The 23640-nt window shown below is 37.6% G+C and overlaps 2 protein-coding genes across 2 annotated transcripts in view; one reads left to right on the top strand and one right to left on the bottom strand.

Moving 5' to 3' along the window:
• MPP5 (membrane protein, palmitoylated 5 (MAGUK p55 subfamily member 5)) overlaps window positions 1-10260 on the top strand; it is a 28331-nt gene extending 18071 nt beyond the window's left edge. Inside the window, exons 6-13 of the mRNA XM_010007691.1 lie at window positions 1424-1501; window positions 2397-2580; window positions 3640-3711; window positions 4174-4245; window positions 4985-5152; window positions 5904-6106; window positions 7445-7555; window positions 9666-10260. Of these exons, the coding sequence (XP_010005993.1) occupies window positions 1424-1501; window positions 2397-2580; window positions 3640-3711; window positions 4174-4245; window positions 4985-5152; window positions 5904-6106; window positions 7445-7555; window positions 9666-9842 (1065 nt within the window). The 3' untranslated portion in view covers window positions 9843-10260. The remainder of the gene's footprint in view (window positions 1-1423; window positions 1502-2396; window positions 2581-3639; window positions 3712-4173; window positions 4246-4984; window positions 5153-5903; window positions 6107-7444; window positions 7556-9665) is intronic.
• Window positions 10261-13561: 3301 nt separating this feature from the next.
• ATP6V1D (ATPase, H+ transporting, lysosomal 34kDa, V1 subunit D) lies at window positions 13562-21340 on the bottom strand. The gene is made up of 8 exons (XM_010007690.1): window positions 21229-21340; window positions 20276-20355; window positions 18196-18263; window positions 17472-17516; window positions 16923-17026; window positions 16443-16509; window positions 14927-15005; window positions 13562-14323 (listed from the first exon to the last, which is right to left on the bottom strand). The coding sequence occupies exons 1-8, from the start codon at window positions 21331-21333 to the stop codon at window positions 14182-14184; spliced, it is 690 nt and encodes a 229-aa protein (XP_010005992.1). The 5' UTR covers window positions 21334-21340; the 3' UTR covers window positions 13562-14181.
• Window positions 21341-23640: the final 2300 nt, after the last annotated feature.

Here is a 23640-nt window from a genome sequence, read left to right as displayed (position 1 = left end):
ATTCCTAAAGTTATTTGAAAAGCCTCCATCTCCATGTGCTTTTTTTGCTCAGAGATATCTGAGATTCTTCACGCTCTGTAGTTGTCTCCATTGCCTTCTGTATTTTTTTTTTAAGCCATTATTTAGTTAAGTCCTATGCTTCTGGAAAATCTTTTTGAAAATGCTTGACAGATAGTTTAACCCTGGCAGTGTAGCTCTCTGCAGAGAGCTTGTTCTGCTTTTGAGCAACTCTTGCAACCTAGAGTTAGAGAATAAAAGATTTAAAACCACAGTACTTTAACATAAGAGGAAATTACTTGCTGAAAATAGAAAAAGTAAAACAAAATACGCACTTAGATGGTTTTTAAAATGTTTTTCATTAAAATATTAATTTTTTTAATTATTTGGGGGTTTTCTGTGTTTTGTAATTTGGAAGTGAAGTTTTAGAAGACTTCAGTTCCCAGAGAATACTTAAAACAAGCACAGGAAAAGGAAATTACTTCTAAATTTTGCCCCACCACTTGCTACTCAAATGATAATGAACTGCACGTGACCTCAGACTATGCGCACAGTGGTTGTGGAATTCTCTGCATTCTTTGTGGAACCATGCATGCTGACTGAAAATCATGGCTTTTCCTTTCCAGCAACCTAATCATGTTATGCTCAGTTATATTTACTTTATTTAAACCTTGGGTCCAAATCTTTTGAGAGACAAGAGTACACTGGGTTTATGCAACATAAATTGTGTTAACAGTTAGTGGAATGTAGGGAGATACATGTAGACCTTGTTGCTAGTGGGCACTTGAATTTTATTTATTTATTTGCATTTTATGCAAACACGCTGCATGCAAGACTGTGTGAACAAATAAGAATTCTTTGATGCTAGAACAAAATCATGTTCTACTTTATTAGCAGGCGTGGTTACCATATGAATATTAAGTACTTTGCAGATGCAGGATTTCAGCATGTTAGTTACATTTTTAAAACAGTGTTTTGCATACCTTCATAATTTTAACAGCATAAAATCTTACTAGAAATGTTTAGATTTCCAAACACTGTCCCAATCAAACCATTTTAGAAAAAGAATAATCTTTTATGTAAGTTTTCCTCCCAGCAATGATCATCTTGTTGGTATTTTTTAACTCAACTCAATTTCTCCCAAGTCTTTGCTTTCCAGAATTAAGACACTCCTTTTCAAATAGAAATATTTCGTGTGTAATCAAGAATCGTAGGCTTTTAAAATCTAAATATCAGCATTTGAGCATGTCACTGAATCACTGCATCTGTACAATATCTTTTAAAACAGTTAAGTGGTAGATTATGTGGGTTTTGAAACTGCCTTTGCTGGGAACTTTTGAAGCATTTTCCAAAATATATTTATTAAAATTTTTAACCTCAAGCCATATTGTGATACTGTATATGAAGAGTCTGTTTTTTGTCACAGGCTGACATGCACGGAACTCTGACCTTTGTATTGATTCCCAGTCAGCAGAGCAAGCCACCTCCTGCAAAGGAAACAGTTGTAAGTAGCTCTACAGAAGGTCTTGAGCCTGGTAATACATACCTTATTTTTCCAGTAATGTGTAGAAAGTTATTTTATACATTGTGGAAGAAAACCAGAACTGAATCGTTTAAATTGTTACCAGACTGACACCTGTATTGACTATTAAAAATGATTGATGGTGTTAAACTGAAACTTTTAGTATGATTTTCACACCGTTTCTGAAATCATAAGAAATTATAAAAGTATAACTGCCTGTGCTTCTGAAATTCTATTTTGAAATTACCAATGTATCTATTTTATGTATTGATATATATATAAATGAATTGATAAATCTTGCAAATATGCTTTGGGATGAAAAGTTTGTATATTAGAAACTTAGTTCATTACCTTGTTAGTTAACATTCTTCTATTTTTGTGACAGCTTTAACAGTTTGAAGAAAGAATGCACACGTTTGTATCACAGCCAAACCAAAACATTAATGACTGGTGACAAAGCAGAATATTTTAAAGTGAAAATTCACCTGAAATTTCAGCAAATGGCTTTCAGTCTGTGAATTTATTAGATATTTTAAACAAATCATAGTATCTCTGATACTTGCTGAATGCAAAGAACTTTGATCAACAACTCTGGGGTTTTTGCCTCCTAAACTGGTGAGGAAATTGCACAGACTTCAGAATTAACACGAGCTAAATTTAGGCCTTCATTTCCAAGCTAGCTCAACTATTTCTTTTTCATTGCGAAGCTAGATAATTATTCTATTCCTGTATCTCCTGTATGTCCCATAAAAATTTGCCATTTTATAGAATCTTGGTGTTTTTATGTATCAGAGCTCCACTGCAGTCACAGGAAGATGGGGTGTAATTCTTTGGAAGTCACTTTTATCCTTCTGGTTTTACATTTGATCTTCCACAGATACATGTGAAAGCACATTTTGACTATGATCCCTCTGATGACCCTTACGTCCCCTGCCGAGAGTTAGGCCTGTCTTTTCAAAAAGGAGACATACTCCATGTGATCAGCCAAGAAGATCCAAACTGGTGGCAGGCTTACAGAGATGGAGATGAGGATAATCAACCATTGGCAGGCCTTATCCCTGGTAAATAAAGCCCTAGAAAACGCTATAAAGCCAGTTGTTCCCATAGCCATAGGGGCAATATTCTGGTTTTCAAAGGCTCACATACCCTTAAATATCCATTGCCTTAAATATCTGTAACTCTGAACCTTTTGCAACAGACCTCGTTATGTAATTCACTTACTGTAAAGGCTGACTTTTTAGAGGCATCTCCATGTGTGGATGTTAAGTGCAGAGTAAAGCTACCCCCTTCCACTGCAGTTCACCTTTCAAGAGCGGATTTCCTCTTCTTTTACTCCTCCACCTTGGGAACACGGAGTTCAGAGTTCCCTCTGCTGGCTACGGCAGAAATATGGGCCTTGAGCCTGCTTGTTCTCCAGAGATGAGAACAGCTGTTAGGTTTCCTTACTGTGTCAAGTGGTATATTTCAAAAATTTATCTTTTCTTAGTAACTTTTCTTCATGTTTTCACTTAGCAAAGAGCCTCAGTTACTTTTAAGTCATGCTTCATTTGTAACTGTTGGGGCCTTTGAGTAATAGTGTTTTCATGCATTGAAGTCAGATATAATTTTTGCATTGAGATGTGTTGTATGCTCTAGTCCATTAAAGATCTGCTGATCTCTTAAACACAATGAACAAAAACCACAAAATTCCATAAAATTTGTCTGATTGCACTGTTACTTTGACATTTGAGAGAGGGGAACACTGATTTAAATGTAGGCAAATCTTTTTCGAAGTTAAAAAACTTTAGTATAAATAAAATGCATTTAACATACAAAAATAATTAGAAAACAGTGTAATAGTAGGGAAATGTAGTATTTCCAGTAGTTTCAATTTCCAGGCAAAACTGCTCAGAATAGCTTTGCAAGTCTTTCCTGATGAATATATTTTTTGAGCAATAAACAAGCTTCTCATAAATTTTCATTTCTCTTTTAAACTTTCTTATATATCGTACTCTACCATAATCTCAAGAGATTTAAAACTGTAGGAAAATGTAAAATAAGTGAGTCATTACAAAAAAGATATGGAAATGGTTTTAAGTGTTAACTGCTTTTGTACTTTTTTTTTTTGTTAATTCATTAAGGAAAAAGTTTTCAGCAGCAAAGAGAAGCTATGAAGCAAACCATTGAAGAAGACAAGGAGCCAGAAAAATCAGGTTGGATATGTGCTTTCCAAGTAAAATCTAAGTCTTTTAGAGGTGCTAATTAGTGATATCTGGAACTTGGTAATTGTAGAGTTGCAGAAAATTCCTTTTTTTAAAAATACAAGTGGGATGTTTCTTTGAAATTCTTGATATAAATACTGATCAGAATTTAGTGCTATGTTGTATAAAATCACTTGGCACTTTTCATAACTTATGTGCAATGTAATTAGGATGAAGGAGGGGAATTTGGAAAGCCCCTTTTTTCTAAATGAATTTTATCTCCATTGACTCAGTTGAAGCCCTTGGCATGCAAAATATGCTTAAAAGACCAAATGGCTTTAATGAACTGAATAATATTATGCCTTTTCAAAATTGCAGAAGACATTGCCCACTTTAAAGATCCAGGTAGTAAGTGGCATAGGGAATATTTTTACTGTGTGGATATTTGATTTTGACCATGTTTATTTTGGTTAGGAAAACTCTGGTGCGCGAAGAAAAACAAAAAGAAACGGAAAAAGGTCTTATACAATGCAAATAAAAATGATGGTAAGCAACATCTTTTCCATAGTGTGTGCACGTACAAGCAACTGTAAAGGATTCTACAAATAGGCTTGTGAAAAGAATTATGAAGTCGTGGAGGATATGATGTTACAAATACTGCCTGATGATGTTCTGTGTGGGAGCAGTGTATAGTTTGTAACAGCATTTAGTGAAAGATGTAGAAGAGGTGGCAGGATTTGTAGTGTCATTAAAGATCAGATGATAGGGCTGAAAAAAGAAAGAGCTTTTTAGGCATGGAAGCACTCATAATTTCACAATGATGAACTGGTTTATTATGGTTTTGTGGTAATATTTCACTCTGCATAATGAAGTTGAGTAAATGGAAACTTTCTCCACAGAAAGTTTAGTAGGCTGTTCACACGATATCCTTACAAAAGTACTTTGGGGTTGGGGTGTTGATTTTTGTTTTTGTTGGGCATAAAGTGTTGTTCTTGTACTAGAAACTTTCTCCTTGGCAAGAAAGTTGTTTCCTGAGTTTATGCTACTCCTTCTATCAGTAGTAAGTGGAAACACATTTGCTTTCTCCAGAAAGCGGGGGGGAAAAAAAACAGGTTTTTATCTTACTGGGCGAGTGATGATCTTTAGGGTTCTGTTGCCTCAATGACTCACAGGTGGGTGCTGGGCAGAGAGTCAGGAGCTGCCTGAAACTCGATACTGCATGACATGGGATGCCTAGAACTAGCAGTAAAGTATGTTATGACTGGTTTGTTACTTCTCTCTCAAGATTATGATAACGAGGAAATTTTGACCTACGAGGAAATGTCGCTGTATCATCAACCAGCAAATAGGAAACGGCCTATTGTTCTGATGGGGCCACAGAACTGCGGGCAGAACGAGTTGCGGCAGCGACTGATGAATAACGAAGCAGATCGCTTTGCCTCTGCGGTTCCCCGTAAGTCTGGCAGGCAGGGATGGCTGCTTATTCCAAACATTCTCTGCAGACAAATCCTCCTGTGTTTGAAAATGGCAATTAGGAGCTTGGGGCTTTTGAGCAGGATATAGTCAGCTCTTGGATAAAGGACAAAGAAAGTTACAGGTTCTGTGGTAAAAAGTAGGTAAGTCAATGCAAACCAAGTGTCCCAACAAACACAGTGTTACAGAGGCATTATAAGACATGCATGTATTTCAGTTTGAATAAAATTGGAGTGAGTTACAGAAATTCCACAAAGAAGCTGCTACATTGGTGAAAGAATTTTGCACCTAGATATCCTGCATAAATTTCAATGTAGGTGGCTTTAGTGCCTTCCTAAACCACTTATATTTCAGTGACTTTTGTTTTTAATGTCTAATGTATCCTGAATTAGGTTTACAAAACACTTAACAATATACCTTTTTTATAAACCACTAGTATCTGTTTTAATATCCAGAATGCAGCTGCAGAGTGAAACTATACCTTTCCTTGGTGACTGTTCTTTTTCCTCTATATAATTAAACAAGACCTCTCAACATAGGTTCAGCCTTTCGCAACTTAATCTGTCCAGGAATATTTATTGTAGAAAATAAAATACTTGCATTTCTTGGATAATTCAAATGCCTGGTTTTTGCTTGGTTAGTAATGCCTGTCCTAAGAGAAGTACTTATTTCTCTTCAGTTCTATGGGTGTCTCACAGTCTTGATGTCTTTTTTGTTGCTTTTGTTTGTAGATACTACTCGGAGCAGAAGAGAGACCGAAGTAGCTGGCAGGGATTACCATTTCATTTCCCGACAGGCATTTGAGACTGACATAGCTGCAGGGAAGTTCATTGAATATGGAGAGTTTGAAAAGAACCTCTATGGTACTAGCACAGACTCCGTGCGGCAAGTAATCAACTCTGGCAAGATATGCCTTTTAAATCTTCATACCCAGGTATGTGTACCCATATCGGATGTGTATTTTAATGTGGAAGCTACAGTGAAAATTGAAAGAGCTGTATTTATATAAAACAAGTGTGTTTTTAAGGTCCATTTTCACGTTTAATCCAAGTTTTCTTTCAGTAGTGTTCAGTTAACTTTTAGTGTGTTAGAAATACAGCCTCTTGTTCCTTGTTTGGAAATACACACATAGTTATCAGTGCTAGAGGTAATAGGAGCCTTGGTTTTTAGATACTTAAAGCTGCCGAGAACTATGTGAATTGAAAAATTGATGTAAGATTTGTGTTTCTGTCTTCCAATTACTCTGTGAGCTCTGAGGTTTTTAAAGATGGAGAGGAAGTTGTTTGTGATTATACTTGGAAACTGCATTTTGGGAATGCTTATACAGTTCCATAACAGACAGAATTAAAGTAGATTATATCACCAATATTTAAAAGCTCTTTAGCTATGACCTTTCGATTGAGAAGAAGAGACAAACTATTCATACAGAACTTGAAAACTTAGTTAAACATGGGAAGAAGCAGAGTCCTGGAACACAGCCCATTTCTAATACATGTAATATGCTGTTGTTACACGTGCTGCAAAAGAAGCCCTAAAATTCAGACACATCAGTGATGTTTGGTAGTATTGAAGCTATAATTAGTCATTACCAGTTGGGACCATGTGGTATTTTACTAGAATAGCTCATGGATATCACAAAACATGTAATAAGTTGAAAATTTGTAACACTTTGCAAACTGATCCAATTCTTTGGTTATAAAAATATATCTCAGTGACAAGTTGTTTGTCCTGAGACACAGAGAAAGAACTTCTTGGAAAAATTAAAATACAGTTAGGTTCTGTTTTTCTGTCTCTTCATGTAAATGTAATCTACCAAAAAATATGCATACTGTAGTAGTGGATCTGATACCTTGTATTTTAATCTTCACAACAGAAAAGGTTAAACTGCAGTATTTAAAGACTCTTCTCTGATAAAAGCTGATACCATTCCTTAGCACTGTAAGGAAACTTACTTTAATATAGGTGAGGTATCAACATTGGAGACCAAACGATAGGTTCCTTTAGTTTACTTACGAAGAATGTTCTTGATCAAAAGTAAATACTTGGGTTCTATGAAGCTGAAAAAGTTGCAGTATCAGTTTTGTAGGAAATGGTGATTGAACTTATGAGTGGTGATGATGATACTGTGATGGTTAATTATACTGATGTCAATATGTTGTACAATTGTAGTTGTGTTTCAGAGTATATTGTCAGTTATAGCATGTGAATGCATTATTAAATGCCCTTTCCATGTGTGGAACTGTTAGATGTTTATTAACTCCTATTTCTGCAGTCACTGAAGACACTACGTAATTCTGACTTGAAGCCATATATTATATTTGTTGCACCACCTTCACAGGAGAGATTACGTGCTTTATTGGCCAAAGAAGGGAAAAACCCAAAGGTAATATGTCTAACACTTCTGAAACCACATTGCTTTTTATTTACAGATCTGAAATGCTTTTGGTAAACAAATTAGTATACTCTGTGTGGAACTGGGACATGGTAATGGTACTGACAATATATGGGGAGGCAGTGCAGTTGAGATCTGTGTGCTCAAGGCTAGTAGGCAGGCCATGCTAAGGGAAGGGCTCAGGATGCTTTCGCCTAAGGGAATGTGAAAAAAGTATGAGGCAAGGAAATCCACTGTTAATTCAGTAATCCAGGGATACAGTGTCTCAGTTGTGGTTCCTGCATTTGAGTACAAAAGTACGACCCTTTATGTCAAAACTGGAAAGCCCAACTTTGTCATCATATCAACCTAGAGTAATTATAGGGAGCGAATAATTATTCGTTTTCTTTTGAGAACTTATCTGTCCTTAGAAAAGCATTTATTTAAAAATATATTCCAAAACTCTGCAGATAAAGTTGTTTTTATCTTGATCCTATGGGTTCACTTGCCATGCTTCAAGCAGAGTCATGTCAAGATCTCAGCTTATCCAGTTCAGATTGTTTAGTGAATGATAAGTTAGTTCTGGAGATGGAGTTGAAATCTATAGATTAAACCCGGGTGTGTGAAAGCTCAGAAAACGTCTTTATCAGCTGATGAGATACAAAATGCTTATTGCTAGGATAATGAAATAGGTTGATCTTCAGCTTTTTACCTGAAATCTACCCTAGAGTGGTTGGTGGGAACACTTTGCCACCACAGTATCTTTCAAGTATAAATGGAACGTAATGCAGTTCATACTGAGGAAGAACAGTGTTCCCAGCATAACTCAAATGGACTCCTCAGATGACTGTTGGTCATGGATTTGTACCTCACTGTGTTCTGCAAGGGTTTTGTTTTGCTCTCCTTGTTAGGTGCAAGGGTGATGTATTGCCTAGATTTAAGATCTAAAAGTCCACTAAAGTCCAGGTCTTAAAATCAATGGATTTTCTTTTTTTATTTGCCTGAGTCAAATATAGTCATAGTCTTTACATGGGCATGTTTTCTTCTCCATGGTTGTGCAATGAATGAAACTTTATTTTACATAAATATTGCGCGTTACGTATGTCCTGCTTTTTTTATTGCAGTAATCAAGTAATCCATTTGCTGTAGCAGTTAATACACTCTTATTGTTAAACCATGCCTGTTTTCTTTCTGATTAATTGTATTGGAGTTATATTTATTTCAGTTGGGTAAATGTTTCTTTGTTGAAGCCCTTTCTCTGATAAAGGGTTTTTTCTTGCATGTATGCAGCTTTGGTTTTCTTAAGTGTATATAATGCCCAGGAAAAAAAAAAACTTGGAAGGCCTGAAGTCCCTTTTGAAAATACCCTCTTTAGAAAATTATCTCTAAATTATACCTGAATATTCCTTTATATAATACAAAAATAATTTGCAGAAGAGAAGAACAAACCTCCTTTTGGAATCTAAGTGTAAAAAAATCCTAGTTAACCAAACCATTTCTGCTTCTTCTGGTGCATCATTTATCTACATCTGCAATGTTCTTTTGACATACTCCCTTCTAGCTCACAAATGATGTTTTCAATTTTCTGCAATGTAATTTACCTGATACTATGGTGATTTGATCACCTTAAGTGTATAGTTCTCACTGTGGTTCTCAGTGCTGTTTATTGCTGTTGCCTATGGCCATTTAATGGCTGTAGTGCTACATCTTCAGAGAAGTGTTACCTTGTTTTACACCATTCAAACTTACTCTCACACTGTCTCTTCCATCTCCAGGCACTTCCAGGACAGTGGGCTTAGCGACCTAACTTACTTTTCAGAAACATAATTTAAGAGCCTCAGTAAGATGAATGTCATAAAATGAGCAGTGCTAGATCTTCATTTACTTCAGCCTGGGACAGCTATTTACTGATCTGCCGCTTAAGGGCAATCAGAAGGGATTGCCTTGAGTGCCCTTAGCTTTCAAATATGTATCATGGTTCAATGCTGTTGTAAACTTCTCAATAGCTGGTAGCAATACCATGAAAATTGGTGTAAGAGACTTCTCTGAGTAGTTACCTTTCCCCACTCTGCTGTGGGGAGAGGCTTACACACATGCCTTAATTTTCTCTCTTTGATTGCAGCCAGAAGAGCTGAGGGAAATCATAGAGAAGACAAGGGAGATGGAACAGAACAATGGCCACTACTTTGATACAGCAATTGTGAATTCTGATCTTGATAAGGCATATCAAGAGTTACTTCGGTTAATAAACAAACTTGACACAGAACCCCAGTGGGTGCCCTCTACCTGGCTACGATGAGAGAGCAATTCAAATGGACTCCCATCTAGTAATCTTTCCAAGGAGACTGTGTAGGTCTGCCCAATTCTAAAATAAATGTGTGTGAGCTCTAGACCTCAGGGGCTGCATCTTTGCCAGTGCAATTGCATATTGTTGAAAAAACATGCTGTTCAGCTTGTGAGCTGATTAAACTGATAGAAAGATTGTCCAGGTTTTCTTTCTCTGTGGTCTAGAAATTGAGATCTTGACAGTACTAAATTCTAAAGCTTTAGATAGATATTTGTAGCAGCTACTTTTATACATAAATCCACTTTTTAACCTAGAATCATCCTTATGAAATTAAAGATTTTAAGTGTGTGTGTGTGTATATACAGTCCATGCTGTCACATAGTTATAAATATGTATGTTATTTAACACTTAACTTAATGACTTTGTGGGACATGATGGTAGTTCAGGAGCATAATCCTACAGATCACTGGGCAGAAATGATCTACATGTGAAAAAAAGTTAATAGTGATGAGAAATTTTTCCTTTTCAAAAAATACACAAGAATGAAGATGCCGCTCTGGTCTGGCTTGAGCTAATACTTTAATTCTCAAACATTCCACTTTCTAATAGCACTGTAATTGGAAAATGTGTATAATGTAAATATTTCAATCCTTGTGTTTTTTAGTCAAACTTTTTAAGTCAGATTTGACTGCACATTAATTTTAGGTCCAATCAAAGATGAATATTATATTGATCTTTTAGATGGGATATTTTTATGGAATTTTCTTTAAAACATATTGATGCATTGGAGCCACTGTTTTCTGCAGATCTGTAGAGATATTTAGAAAGGCAGAGGTCATATTTTTGTGAAAATATATAGTTATAAGACATGCTGCTTGAAAGTCAGCTCAAGTTCTCATGTTTTATAACAGAATACTGACTAAAAAAAATAGTGCTGAACATTGGAAGATAGCAGGGTTTTTAATCTCTGCAAATGGTTCATCTTATGGCTGTTGGTCTAATGGATAACTAACTGGAATTAAAATGTAGCTACTGTGTTATGACTATTGTGATTCAATAGACAACATATTGTCCTGCATTTGCTCAGTGCTGCAGTGAAAGTATGTGTAAAACACTGGTAACTGACTGAGAAGTCACAAGAAATGGGAATATTTTTAATGGTTAAAACAAACTTAAAACTTGAAACAAGTGAACAAAAGACAAGGTCTGTATCCTAGCATGTTCTGCAAAGCAGATGGGAACATCTCTGCCCTCAAATGATTCTGACCTGTGAAGGCTTAACTACCTAGGCTGTGCATCTGCAGTTAGGGCTGGGGCTGTTCTGTCACTGATGCTAACTGAACAGTAGTACCTTGGCTGTTTTTATTTTTGGTAGCACAAAGCTTGACTGTGAATATCTCTTCATTTTAGCCATAGTATTTCTTTGTTCCTAGAAGTAAAACACTGGAGTTACGTCAATGTGTAGTTCACTCCTGTCTAATGTTGAAGGATGAAAAAGTAGTTGGTTTTTTTTCCAATTCTGTCTTGCGTATATTCTTTCTTCAAATGCTAATGGAACAAATGAACACCCATAAATAAGAAAGCTGAAAGTATAAAACAGATATAAAGAAACTGTCAGATATTTATCATAGTTACTGAACTAACATTCAGTACATTTTTGTATTGAAAAATGGAAGTATAGAGTGCATTCCTGTCTTGCTAGAAAGTAAAACGATTTGCTGGTTTAATTAGTATTTAGGGCTGAAAATCAATTAAGCAATTAGTGGGGATAAGTAATAAGCCTTCAGAAAGAAAAGGGGCTGGCTCAAGTCAGTGTTGAAAGTAATAATGTGCTAGCTGTTGTCCTAAGGACTGAATATTAAAAATAATGGCTTTTTGCCTCACATTGCAGGCATGTTCTCAGTTTAATTCATAGTTCCTAACAACTACAATGTTCAGGTATATTGGATAGTCAGTGTTTCATAGACAACAAAACATTGTATCAATTCTACCCTTTTTAAAGAAAGATGATTTTACATGTATTAGATTTTTGATAGTGACTGTTCCATAGTTAGACAAGGAAGAAAGCAGTAAAATGTGTTCAAGGGTAAGCTAGCTCTGCTACATAGGTACTGTCCAAGTTCTTGCAGTCACAATCAGCTGAAGATGGTTGCTGAACCCCCTTAGGTATTCAGTGTTGATAGGCAGTGTCAGTCACAGTAAATCATGAAATTAATGTATTTGGCTAATGGTGTACAGAAGCTGTTTTTATACACAAGCTTTTGAATGTAGACTTTTAAGAATGTTGCTTGAAGTTCAGCTTGGGTCTCTTTAATTCCCAAGGCCCACAGTACTCGCTGACATCCATGCACAGAGGTGCTATGATAGTTTATCACCAGTGTTAGCTTTGTCTTGTGCTGAAGGGCAAGACTTGAGCAGCCCTGAGAAACGTACCTGCCTGTCCATTGGCTGCCAGCTTGGACCTGGAACTCACCTGTCTAAGAAATTATTCTGCCTTTAATAAAGAATGTGTGTTAATTGCCTTGAGAGTGAAGGAGAATATAAAAACTTCACTGGTGAAAGTCTTCAATCTTATCAGAGGCTTTGTAGTGAGCTTTATCAAACCCAAGTGAGGGCATCTGCATTTTTACCAGTCCAAATTTAATTAAAAATATTAGTTGAAATCCATCAAAGTTTTTGAATGTAATTATATGTGACCTTTTTAAAATGAGATGGGCAGTTTAATGCCTTAAGGTAAGACCTGTGGTTAGCCCCATATAGTACTTTTATACATGTATCTGCACTCTGTATTTTGAGACATCATGAACTGCACACTAATGTAAAAATGTAAAATATTTCTAGATTTAAAATAAATCACTGTACAATTTTACTTCTTGTAGTGGATCTTGTTAGTTGTCTTTCTGCTCTTTTGTTGAATGTGTGAAAGTTGCTTTGACCCATCAGTGCCCTAGAGGATGTTCTCTGTTCCACCTGACAACACACATTCAGTGGGAGAGGTAAGATTTCCTCAGATCTACAGTTTGTCTCTTGCAAGCTGGACCTGCATCTTAAAACAGAGTATGGACTTTTCAGTTGTGCAGCCTTCAGCTTCAAAAGAAGAAAGAAATGGCCTTACACTTCATACAATTATAAAATTACTTTTTAAAGGTGTTAATAGAAATTAATTTTTTTGCACTTACCCTGCAGGAGCAGTTAAGTGCTGGATCATGTTTAAAACAAGATTCTTACCTTGAAGAGACAATTAGTGCTAGACACAATGTACTGGTATGGCTGCTATGGCATGTGTTCAGTTTGCTGATTGAAAACCAGTGTCTTTTTAGGAAAACAGCTCTTCAAACTGAGCAGCATTCAGTGGCAGCCTGCTTATCAGCCACTCCCCTAGGCTCCTCTGATCAGCCCAGGACATGAAGAATCACAGCAAGGATGAACTACACTCTACCCTGAATCCTGCCTTGCTTGCCAACATGCTGGTTGCAATGTAGATTTGGGACATGTGGCTGCATAGTTGAGAAGAGTTTCTATATTTGTGCCAGGAGGGAGCCACTTTTCCTTGGTTACTTGTCTAAAGTAATAAAGGTTAAGTGAATGTGGGCCCAGGCTGAAAAGAGATGTGCCTAAGTCAGATTCTCAGCTGGGGGTTGGTGACGAAGCAAAGGTTTTGGTTTTAAATCAACATGACCACCATCTTCTAGCAACTTGAGGCATATGTGAGATATTTAACATTTTATTTTTTTGACTTGTTTCTATCACAGACAGTACACAACTTGGCAGAACCTATAATTAAAACCGTAGATGTTTTAGGCCAATGGTAACAATCGTGCAACAAAAATCACATAGGACTGTGGATTTCATCAACAGGTTAGAAAACTAGAGTTGCCTTTACTGACATTTGACTTCAGCTGTGCCAGTATCTGCTTTAAGCAACTTCAACATTAATAGTTCAGCAGTAAAGAACATTACATGCATCTCCCTCCCTAAATAACATGTTCCTCTGCTTGGATGAGGAAGGGGAGCAATTAAAAGAGTAATCTGATTAGGCAAATTTAGAGGCATCCTGCAAAAACCGCAGCTATGGACAGTCATTCCTACTAAGTCAAGAAACTGGCTGAGCAACAAGAAAGCTTTCCTGACAGTAAAGCACCTGGCTCATCTCTTGTTTTCCTCCTGTGCTGCAGTCAGGTTCCCAGATTTCTAATCTCCCAAGAGAAATCCACAATCCATTCAACTCAAGACTTAAACACCAACTGAGAAGCCACGTAAGTATCAGTGAGGCAACACATCTTGAATTAGATTGCAACTGAACAGACATTCTGTATCCTGGGTCCCCTGCTCCATATACAACTGTGCTGCATTACTCAAAGAGAAGGTCTTCATCCTTCTCTTCTGCTAAGAGATTGGCTGGTTCCTGTTCCCCACCAGCAGCCCTCCGCAGCTCCCGTTCTTTCTCTGATTTTTCTTTCAATACCTTTTTCTTTTCTTGGATCTTCTTTAACCTGTGAAGAGAGATGTGGCTGACCTGTGAAACATACATTTTCATAAGACAGGCTAGCGCAGCAAAGCTGCCTGAAGATGTTCCCCAGGAAACAAAAATCCTGTAGCAAATGTCAAAAGGCTTTTATTGTGAGCTGCTGCCATTGAAGAACTTGCATCTCTGCTGATGAACTCATTTCTTCATCCAAACTAAAAATTATATTCCTCACCTTTAACACTGCATTATACTACTCCACTTGTCTTTAAGTTAATTCTCCATTAATTAATTTGAGGTTTGACATTTTTGCTTCAGGTAGCCCAGAACACTGACCTCTGAGGCAGAGGTGTCCTGAAAGCAGACCACCTCAGTGTACTGCATCCTATCATTCCCTCCAGAAGAATGATCACAGCTATGTACACCCTAGTGGAGGGATTAATTTCTAACTTCTGGATGTGTCACTGCAGAACTCTAAGTGCCTAGCTCTAGAAACTCAATGTGCAGTAAAAACCAGGTCATGTTTAGCAGCATTTGCTGCCAAATTTGGTGCATAGTTCCTTTAAGTCCCTTCTGAGGAATGGTCTGTTCAACAAAAAGAGACCAGCCTAGTCTTGCTTTTGATATTTACCTGTAGAATTCCTCTCGTTCTCGTTCATCCAGTTCTGTGATGATGTAAGAGAGGGTGCGCTCAATCCTGGGAATAATCACTAAAAAAATATAAATAAGGAAGTTGTTGGGACTGCTGTTATACTAGCCAGGAATTTATCTAATGCAGTATACAGATAATTGTTTAAAGTCAATCTAGTAATTCTTTTGGCTAGGAGAAATTTACATGTCTTTCATGAGCGATCCTACTATTTCATTATGAACAAGTACACAAAGTTGTTTTCTTTAGTAAGTCCAGGACTAAGCTAGGATGCTGAACACCACAGACACTCCCATAGCACATTCTTTTGGAAGATGCAATAGAATCAGTAAGCACTGATCCCTGGTTGTAAGGTCATCTCCTCCATGGAAGTGCTTAAAAGAATCCTGCAAGAGGTTGGCAAGATTTGAATAAAAACTATGACTTTCCATCACATTCTTCTGTTCAGTGTACCACTTTTCCTCACAAAATTATGATCTCTGTTTGAAAAAGCCATCATGAAAACAAATATTCAAATATAACAAACCCAAGAGAAGTGATAAGACATTAAACAAAGCTTTAACACCAAACTGGGCAAGCTGTATGTTAGAATCCCTTTTTGAAAGGGGAAAGCTGTTGGCAGCACTACCAAAGTTATTTGGAAGGCTGCAGAGGAAACCTTTTCTGCAGTCAACTTTGCAGAGTGATAAACTGCAGATAAGGCCTGAATGCTCAAAGGAACAAGTCTAAGAAAAACAGTACTGAAAAGGACACACTGGAATCATGTACTAAAATACATTCCTGGATACATGCAGAGATTTTTATATCCCAGCTACTGACAACTCAGGAACTGAAAATAATCAAAGCACCCTGAACACTACAGCAGAAGGGATCACAGCATATTGTGCATAGGCAGTGCTTAAGAAATTGCAAGAAACAATTTTGTAAATAAGATCATGAAAGACAAGGAATTTAGATTAAGGAAGACTAGAGTATTGAAATTAGGACTGTTCCATTTCCTGTAACACAAACTTGAATACATTACCAAAATTTCTCTCTGGATATTTACTCTACAATCCCATCCTAAACCAACAAAACAGTCACCAGCTCTCCCGTGGACACCACCATTACAGTTTTACAAGCTATTATGCTGGCTTTTGGAACATATTAGCACATAGAAGCATCCTGTCTTTTGTTTCTACCAAGTAAAAGTCACTAGCAGAGACTCCAAACCATGTTTGTGAAATCTTTGTTCTGTAGGTTCTCAATAGAACTTCCAGATTACTTTTCTCATGTTCATTCATATTCATTTATCTCTGTATACTCCACTCCATTCCACTACATTTCATTTTTGTTCTCACTTGAAATATGCTTCGTCGTACTGCCTTCTGGAGAGTTCCTGAGCTGGTCAGAAATCCTACTAACAAGCAAGCAGTCAAAACAGTGGCTTCCATGACCCCAGCTCCTGATCTTGCATAGACAAAAAAATATGATGCATCCCAAATGGAAAAATACTCACCATGTTCAATGGCATTCACACGTCTGTTTGTTATTTTAATGGCTTCATCCAAAGTAACAAAGGACGTCTGATGGAATAGGATTAAATAATTAATAAACAACAACACAAATTCGGCATTTCCATCAATTCTATACTCAAAACCAAGCAGCACAGGAAAGCCAAAGCCAAGTCTAATGCACTCTGCTGAATACATTGACAGAAACAGAACTTCTACTCAAATCAGCAGCACGCTCAACACTACATCAGTGTTACAAATACCAACTCCCTGAAGAAAGTTTCTTCTTAGCATCAAGGAATAAGCACTTGTTTGAAGCAGTAATATAACTCTGTCCTATGGCTCGAAAAGCTTTGCAACGTTGTACAGTACTGTTACTACAGGAGTACAGCACAGCTCAAAGTATTAAGCTACACTCACTGAGACTACATAACTTTCATTTCAGAACAGTGAGAAACCAACAATCCCCTTCATCTCCCACCAACCTGTAAGGAGGCCAGTTCCACAAGTAGCTCCACAGCTTTGGCATAGTTCCTCTTCAGCTTAGCGAGCTGTTCTCCACCTCTGGCCAAGCCAGTCAGCTCATAGCCTGAAAAAAACAACAAAAGCATCATTATGTTTTCTTACTAGATAAAAATTAGTACTTAAAAAGCACAGGTATAAACACAGTTCAGCAAGTAATAAGGCAAAGCCTTTGCCCATTAACAAATTGTCTTTATAGTGCTTTATGTTACTGCAGCTCATCGTTCTGCATGTTCACAGTAAGATCTACCAGTCTCAAAACCTGGTAATTCAAGACAAGCCTTCTCCTCATCTGAAAAAACTCACTGATTCAGGAAATTAAAATCCACTATAGTGCCTAATAATCTCTCCATGGCACGGGAACAGGGCAAAGCACCACAGAGGAAGTAAATACACCTGTGCCTATGATGTAAACTGACTTATCAGCGAGACAGGACATGAAAAGTATTTTTGTACCAGCACAGATTAGGCAAAAGTAGATCTAAGATAGAAAATACTTTTTCTGTACTTACTATCTCCTCCTTCCTGGTAGTGCTCAAAAACTGGCAAGGTTACACCTGACAAAAGTGAACAAGAATGTACATAAGAGACATAAAGGATTACACATTTATTAAGTACAACTCACTTTTACCCCATTTGCTTCTAATATATTATGTAAGCTCAGAAGCTTTGTTTCCAGAATTTCCAATACAGCTTGGAACAATAAAGCCTTGCTGGTTCTGACATCTTGATGCGGAACTTCAGACCTGTATTGAGATCACAGATCTACACAGATGAAAAATTCAGGGAAGTATTCCAGTTTATTCAGTGTTCAGTTTTATTATGTTTCTGTTTAGTAATGTATTCCCTCTGCTTGGGGAAAAGCATTGAACCTGATTCTTTCTCGTTTTCTTCACAGACAATTATTAATACTCAGTTTTCTGAAACTTGTTGAATCTTTGATACTTAATTTCCTGGTCTATTTTTCAGTAAAGGTGTACGGAACTTAGGCTTTGTCCAAATTCTTACAAATTGGACTGCAGTTTACACAGACTATTAATTTTATGAGAGGTAAATAACTAAATATAAAAATTATATTCCCTATGTGAAAAAAAGCAGCGAATTATAAGTGTTACTACTGTTAAATTAGTAAGAGAAATAAAGAAGAGGAGACTGTTTTAATACATTTCTGCCTATTTCACAGTCTCCTCCTAAAATTCCCTCAGAGTTTAAATATTTGTAGTCTGGAAGAGTTACCTGCTACGTTGTCTTTTTTAGCTCTGACCTTGACCTGAGCTTTGTTCACATTCTGGATCACAGTGGTACTGTAAGGGAGAAAACACATCCAGGAAAGCTGAAGTAGTTCATTAAGTCATCATTATATACACGATGAAGTCATTATCAAACAGTTGTAAAGATCTGGAAATCATCCTCTGCTCAGTTCTTCACACACATTTCAAATCTAACACAGAAGCTTTGAAAGAAACAGTTTTTCCACAACATTTGAAAATCTGACCATGAGCCAGCAATGTGCCCTTGTGGCTAGGAAGGCCAATGGCATCCTGGGGTGCATTAGAAAAGGTGTGGTTAGTCGGTCAAGAGAGGTTCTCCTTCCCCTCTATTCTGCATTGATGAGGCTGCATCTGGAGTATTGTGTCCAGTTCTGGGCACCTCAGTTCAAGAAGGACAGGGAACTGCTTGAAAGAGTCCAGCACAGAGCCACAAAGATGATTAAGGGAATGGAACATCTCCCTTATGAGGAAAGGCTGAGGGAGCTGGGTCTCTTTAGCTTGGAGAAAAGGAGACTGAGGGGTGACCTCATCAATGTTTACAAATATGTAAGGGGTGAGTGTCAGGAAGATGGAGTTAGGCTTTTCTCAGTGATGACCAGTGATAGGACAAGGGGTAATGGGTGCAAATTGGAGCATAGGAGGTTCAAGGTGAATATCCAAAATATTTTTTTTACTGTGAGAGTGACAGAGCCCTGGAACAGGCTGCCCAGAGAGGTTGTGGAGTCTCCTTCTCTGGAGACATTCAAAACCCACCTGGATGCATTCCTGTGTGATCTGCTCTGAGTGACCCTGCTCTGGCAGGGGGGTTGGACTAGATGATCTTTCGAGGTCCCTGCCAACCCCTAGAATTCTATGATTCAAAAGATGCAGAGTCTATACAATCTAACTTCAGAAACGTCTTAGACCAAATATGCAAAGCATAGCTAAAAACTAGCCAGTTATCTAGCAAATTACTTAAGTATTTTAATGACATCGAGTCTAATCAACCTGTGAAACTTTCACGGTAAAAGTAAAGGATTTTCAAGGCTTTAATGGAGACCAAGGCCACATTTTGTTCAATTGTGTTTCTATGTATTTGTTCTCTCAGAACATTTATGAGTTTGTTTACCCACCAACTCTGTCATATTAACACATAAGCTTGTACAACAATTCATCTGGAAGAATTCTAAAGTGTCTTAGGTCTTCCAAGAACAGGTCACTATTGCAAAGTCTGTTATTCAAGTACAGTTTGCTTACAGGATGGAATCTGACTATTGTTTATAGCTAAACTCTGTGACTGGTTAGGACAGGAAATGGCACCCAATGCAAGTGAAAGGACAAACAGGCTTTTCTCCAGCAACAGAGATTACTGCTGTGTCTGATCACTTCATTCTTCCCCATTAACTGGTAGTACCATCAGATGAATCATTAACATTTCCCCAACTTTATTCCACAAGACCTACACACACTTGATGAATTACACAAACACCATAGTTAAAACTGAAATATACTAAAATACAATTATAAATTATCCTACCAGAAAAAAAACCCCAATTTATTTCCCCTCTGCCATACAGCCCTCACTAGCCCTAGTGAGACAAGAGGTCAATGAGACAGGAGGTTAGAACAACTAGTAAAATTTCCCTATGACTTACTGGGAGAAAGTAACACATAATACATCTGGCCCTCAAACTCAAAAGAATGATCAAAATTATAAGTAGTCCAAGACTCTGCTATAAATTCTTGATCCCTACATTTGTGATTACAAGCTGCAAAAAGCAACATCTTCTCAAATCACAGATTTGTATACAAAGTAAATTCTGTTAATCTTTCCACTTTGTTTAGCTTCCAATGGAGTACAGATTTTCATCTGCAAATTATCTCTCTCCTGCAGTGATGAAATTTTACCTAATGAAATTCAGTTCAAACTGTCCTTCTTTGTCCACTTTTTTCCTTTTTAATGTACATTTTAAAATTTTCTTCTTTTTTTTTCCCCACTTTTTTCCCCTAAAGAGAACTCAACACTTTCCCACGGGTAGGACATCCACAAGATCAGCAAACCTCACCTGAAATCTCCTGCTGTAAACTTTGCCTCAGCAAGTGAAAAGGCAGCTTCTCTCATCACCTCACCCATCAGCATCTTAGTCTGTTTAAAAGAAAACAAAAACAAACAAACAAACCAAAACACAAAAAAAGGGCAGCAAAGACAAGGCACATCATTATTCCTTTTCCAGGATAAATAACTAATAGCCTAAGAGAAGAATGAGAAATTTAAGAGAAAGCCCTGTATGTGTAGTTCACTCTCAAAATGCAGATCATAATTCCCAGGTGACTGGCAAAAAACCGCAAAACTTCAGCTGCTTCACTCACCCAGTGTAGAGCTCAGGGAAACAGCAAAAGATGCATCTGTCTCCATAATAATGACATTCTGCTACATGGGGGTTACATCAAACAATAAAATGGCTCCGCAGGGAAATACTAGGAGACAGCTGAAGTTGTTTTTCAACATACAGATGTGGCTTTGTGAAGCTGCATTCTCCTCCTAATCCGTTTTTTCCCATTTTTCACACGTTTGAAGCCATTGTAGCTAAAAAACATGCTACTGAGAAGCAAGAGCCTGTGTGTATTAGTCTATAGGAAACAAGATGCAGTGCCAAGAACTTGCCTACAGCACAACAACACAGCACTGCTGCTCACCATATTGTAGGAGCTGCTGCCAAAACCCATCTAGTAGGGCAGAACAAAACAAGCCATATTAGGGCTCTGCTCAGTATCTTAGCTTGGTCATTCATGTTGCAAAGGAAGAAGCAATACTCAGTGCTTCTTCACAAAGGAACAAGTTCCATTTGGACACAACTTCTGCTTTCTATTGTACCTAGTCATGCAGGAAACATAGATCTGCAGTATCCTCTCAAGCCAAACAAAGCAACAAAAGCCTACCTAATGAAGTTAGCAGAAAGGGAACGCACAACTGACAGAATGGACAGATTTTCAGAAAGGAAAATTCTTATTCACCTACCTCAATAATTTTCTTAAGGATCTGCCTGAATCGAAGTGTCAAAGCATCAGACTTTTTCTTCAAGAGGTTACGGCCTGTTTGGGCCCCTTTCAAACGAGCCTTCATGATGGTCTGAGCCCTAACAGAGGAATAAATAATAATGTCCTGCATCATCTGAAGAGATCAGGAAAAAACTTACACGAAGTTTTCTGACACAGACATTGACTGCAATTATGAACCAAGCAAGAATCATCAATGCATTAAACAGGATAGCCACTTAAAGATAGAATTTTATATTCCCATATAAAATCAAGGGAATTTATTATTTTTATCTCCATCATCGATGAGAATTAAAAGGCTATTATCTACAAAGTCAAAGACGATGGAAAATTGACAAGTCATTTTTCAGCGTTCCCACAATAGGAAATAAGAGTTTTATTTTTCTTCATAACTTAAAAGTAGCAGAAACCAAACTACCCCCAAAGCCCACTGTCAGTGTGACACTGGTATTGCTTTTGAGCTCTTTTACTGCTATATCATCTTCTCAAAATCAGACAGGACAGCAAATTCTTCATGTGATCATAACTGTTGATGCTGTGTTCTGAATATACAGTGACGAGACACAGCAGTCGTACATTCTGGTTTAAAGAACATCAGAAAGGACAATGACTCCATATCTTCATATGCTGCACAGGAGATTTACAAGCCATTTAAGTCAAACAGAAGTATCATCACTTTAAAAGAGATATTAGTAAGCATTGTATATCCAGTAGCACACTTACAGGTTTCTCATTCAGAAGTGGGAACAGAAGGATCCAAACCTTGCTTCCCTCTCTGCTGCAAAGTATATTTTAATTTGAAGAAACTTTCTGATTTAAGGTAACTAAAATAGCAGGAACTATACTACAAAAACCACAAACCACTAACTTAAACTATCACTTTGTACACACAGCCACTGCACATGAAGGACAATACTCAACTCAGCTTAATGTGAAGAGAACACTTACACACGTCCTCTCTGACCTTGGAAAAAGTAAGTACACTAAGATTCTACCTACACAGTGGAGTCCATTACTTTACACATGTGGCATGTGATGAGAATAGTTCCATTAATATGTAACAAACAGTTGTAAGCAAAAAGCACAATTACTTTCTGAATGTTTATTATCTAAAAAAAAAAAAAAAGTTAAGGAGTAAAAAGGCAGCTTTATTTTCACAACAAGCATGTCTCTGTCACCACCTTGAACCAGTTTGCTCTGTTCACCACCTGGCAGAGACTGGCTGACCTTTTAGTTGAAGCAAGATTTCACAGGCTCTGAGAGTGCATTAAACAAAGTCTTGTTTACTGTCAAGGAGACGGAGCAACTTCCATAATTGACCATATCCAGCACAGAAGAGGCTCATACCAGCAAGCCACTTCATAGACTAAAACAAAACAAAACCCCCAAACTTTGTGAAATTCTCTTCTGCCAGATAACCTAAAAAAAACCCCCACCAAACTGTTGCAGAGGTAACCCATCTTTATCATCCTAACTTACATTCCTATTGAATTATCACCCTCATTATTGGTCTATTGCCTCAATGGAAACAGGTCTTGGAAATATTAAGCCTTTGTACATCACCAGCTTTTTGGCATATCAGTCCACAACACCAGACACCTTTTAAAAGTGACTGAAAAGTGAATGAAAAGAGCACTACCAAAGAGGAGAGACATAAACAGTTGACTTAGCACATGCAGTAATTTATTTCTGAACTAAGTTTCAAAGCAGAAGCTTTACCATGTAATGTATTAATCCTTCCATATAAACTGTTACTTCATATGTTCTGAGCTCAAACATGGGGGAATAATTATTATATTATTACATTTGAGGTTTTCTGTCCTGCAAGGCACCTTTTTATAAACACTACATACAGGCATCACACCTATTTTATGCAAGAAGATTTGAAACAGCCTTTCCCCTTAAGGCCAAGTCTTTCTGTCCTGGAAGGTTCTGAAGAGAAACTAAACAGCGTCATTAAAACAGCAATTTTATTAGCAGTTCAGTTGCAGTCGTCGGTGCTGGTTTTAATATTGGCAGCTTCCTAACCCTTGCCAGGAGACACATGACTTCGTGACAAATAGTTTGCTGTCAGGATCTGGAAAATGACCTGACTGCCCACTGCACTTTAAGCGTTTTACTTCCTTCTTTTTTTAACGCTTTGTAGCCAGCCTCTTGTACAGCAGCGTCGCCTGTGAGAAGGTTAAGGGAACCCGTGGTTCCATTCGTGCCTTTTTGTCCTTATACACACACTCTGCAACCTGTTCCTTCTGGCATAAAGGGCTGTGTGACTGCGCGATTTTACACAGCCCCGGCACTGAACCCGCCCGTGTCTGGCCCCTGACAGCGCATCCCGAGCCCGAGGCGCCGCCGCGGCGGGACCCGCTCCGGGCCC

This window comes from Chaetura pelagica, unplaced genomic scaffold (assembly GCF_000747805.2).
Source record: "Chaetura pelagica isolate M959 unplaced genomic scaffold, ChaPel_1.0 scaffold70, whole genome shotgun sequence".
Classification (NCBI taxonomy): Eukaryota; Metazoa; Chordata; class Aves; order Apodiformes; family Apodidae; genus Chaetura; species Chaetura pelagica.
This window is presented reverse-complemented; position numbering and strand designations above follow the sequence as displayed.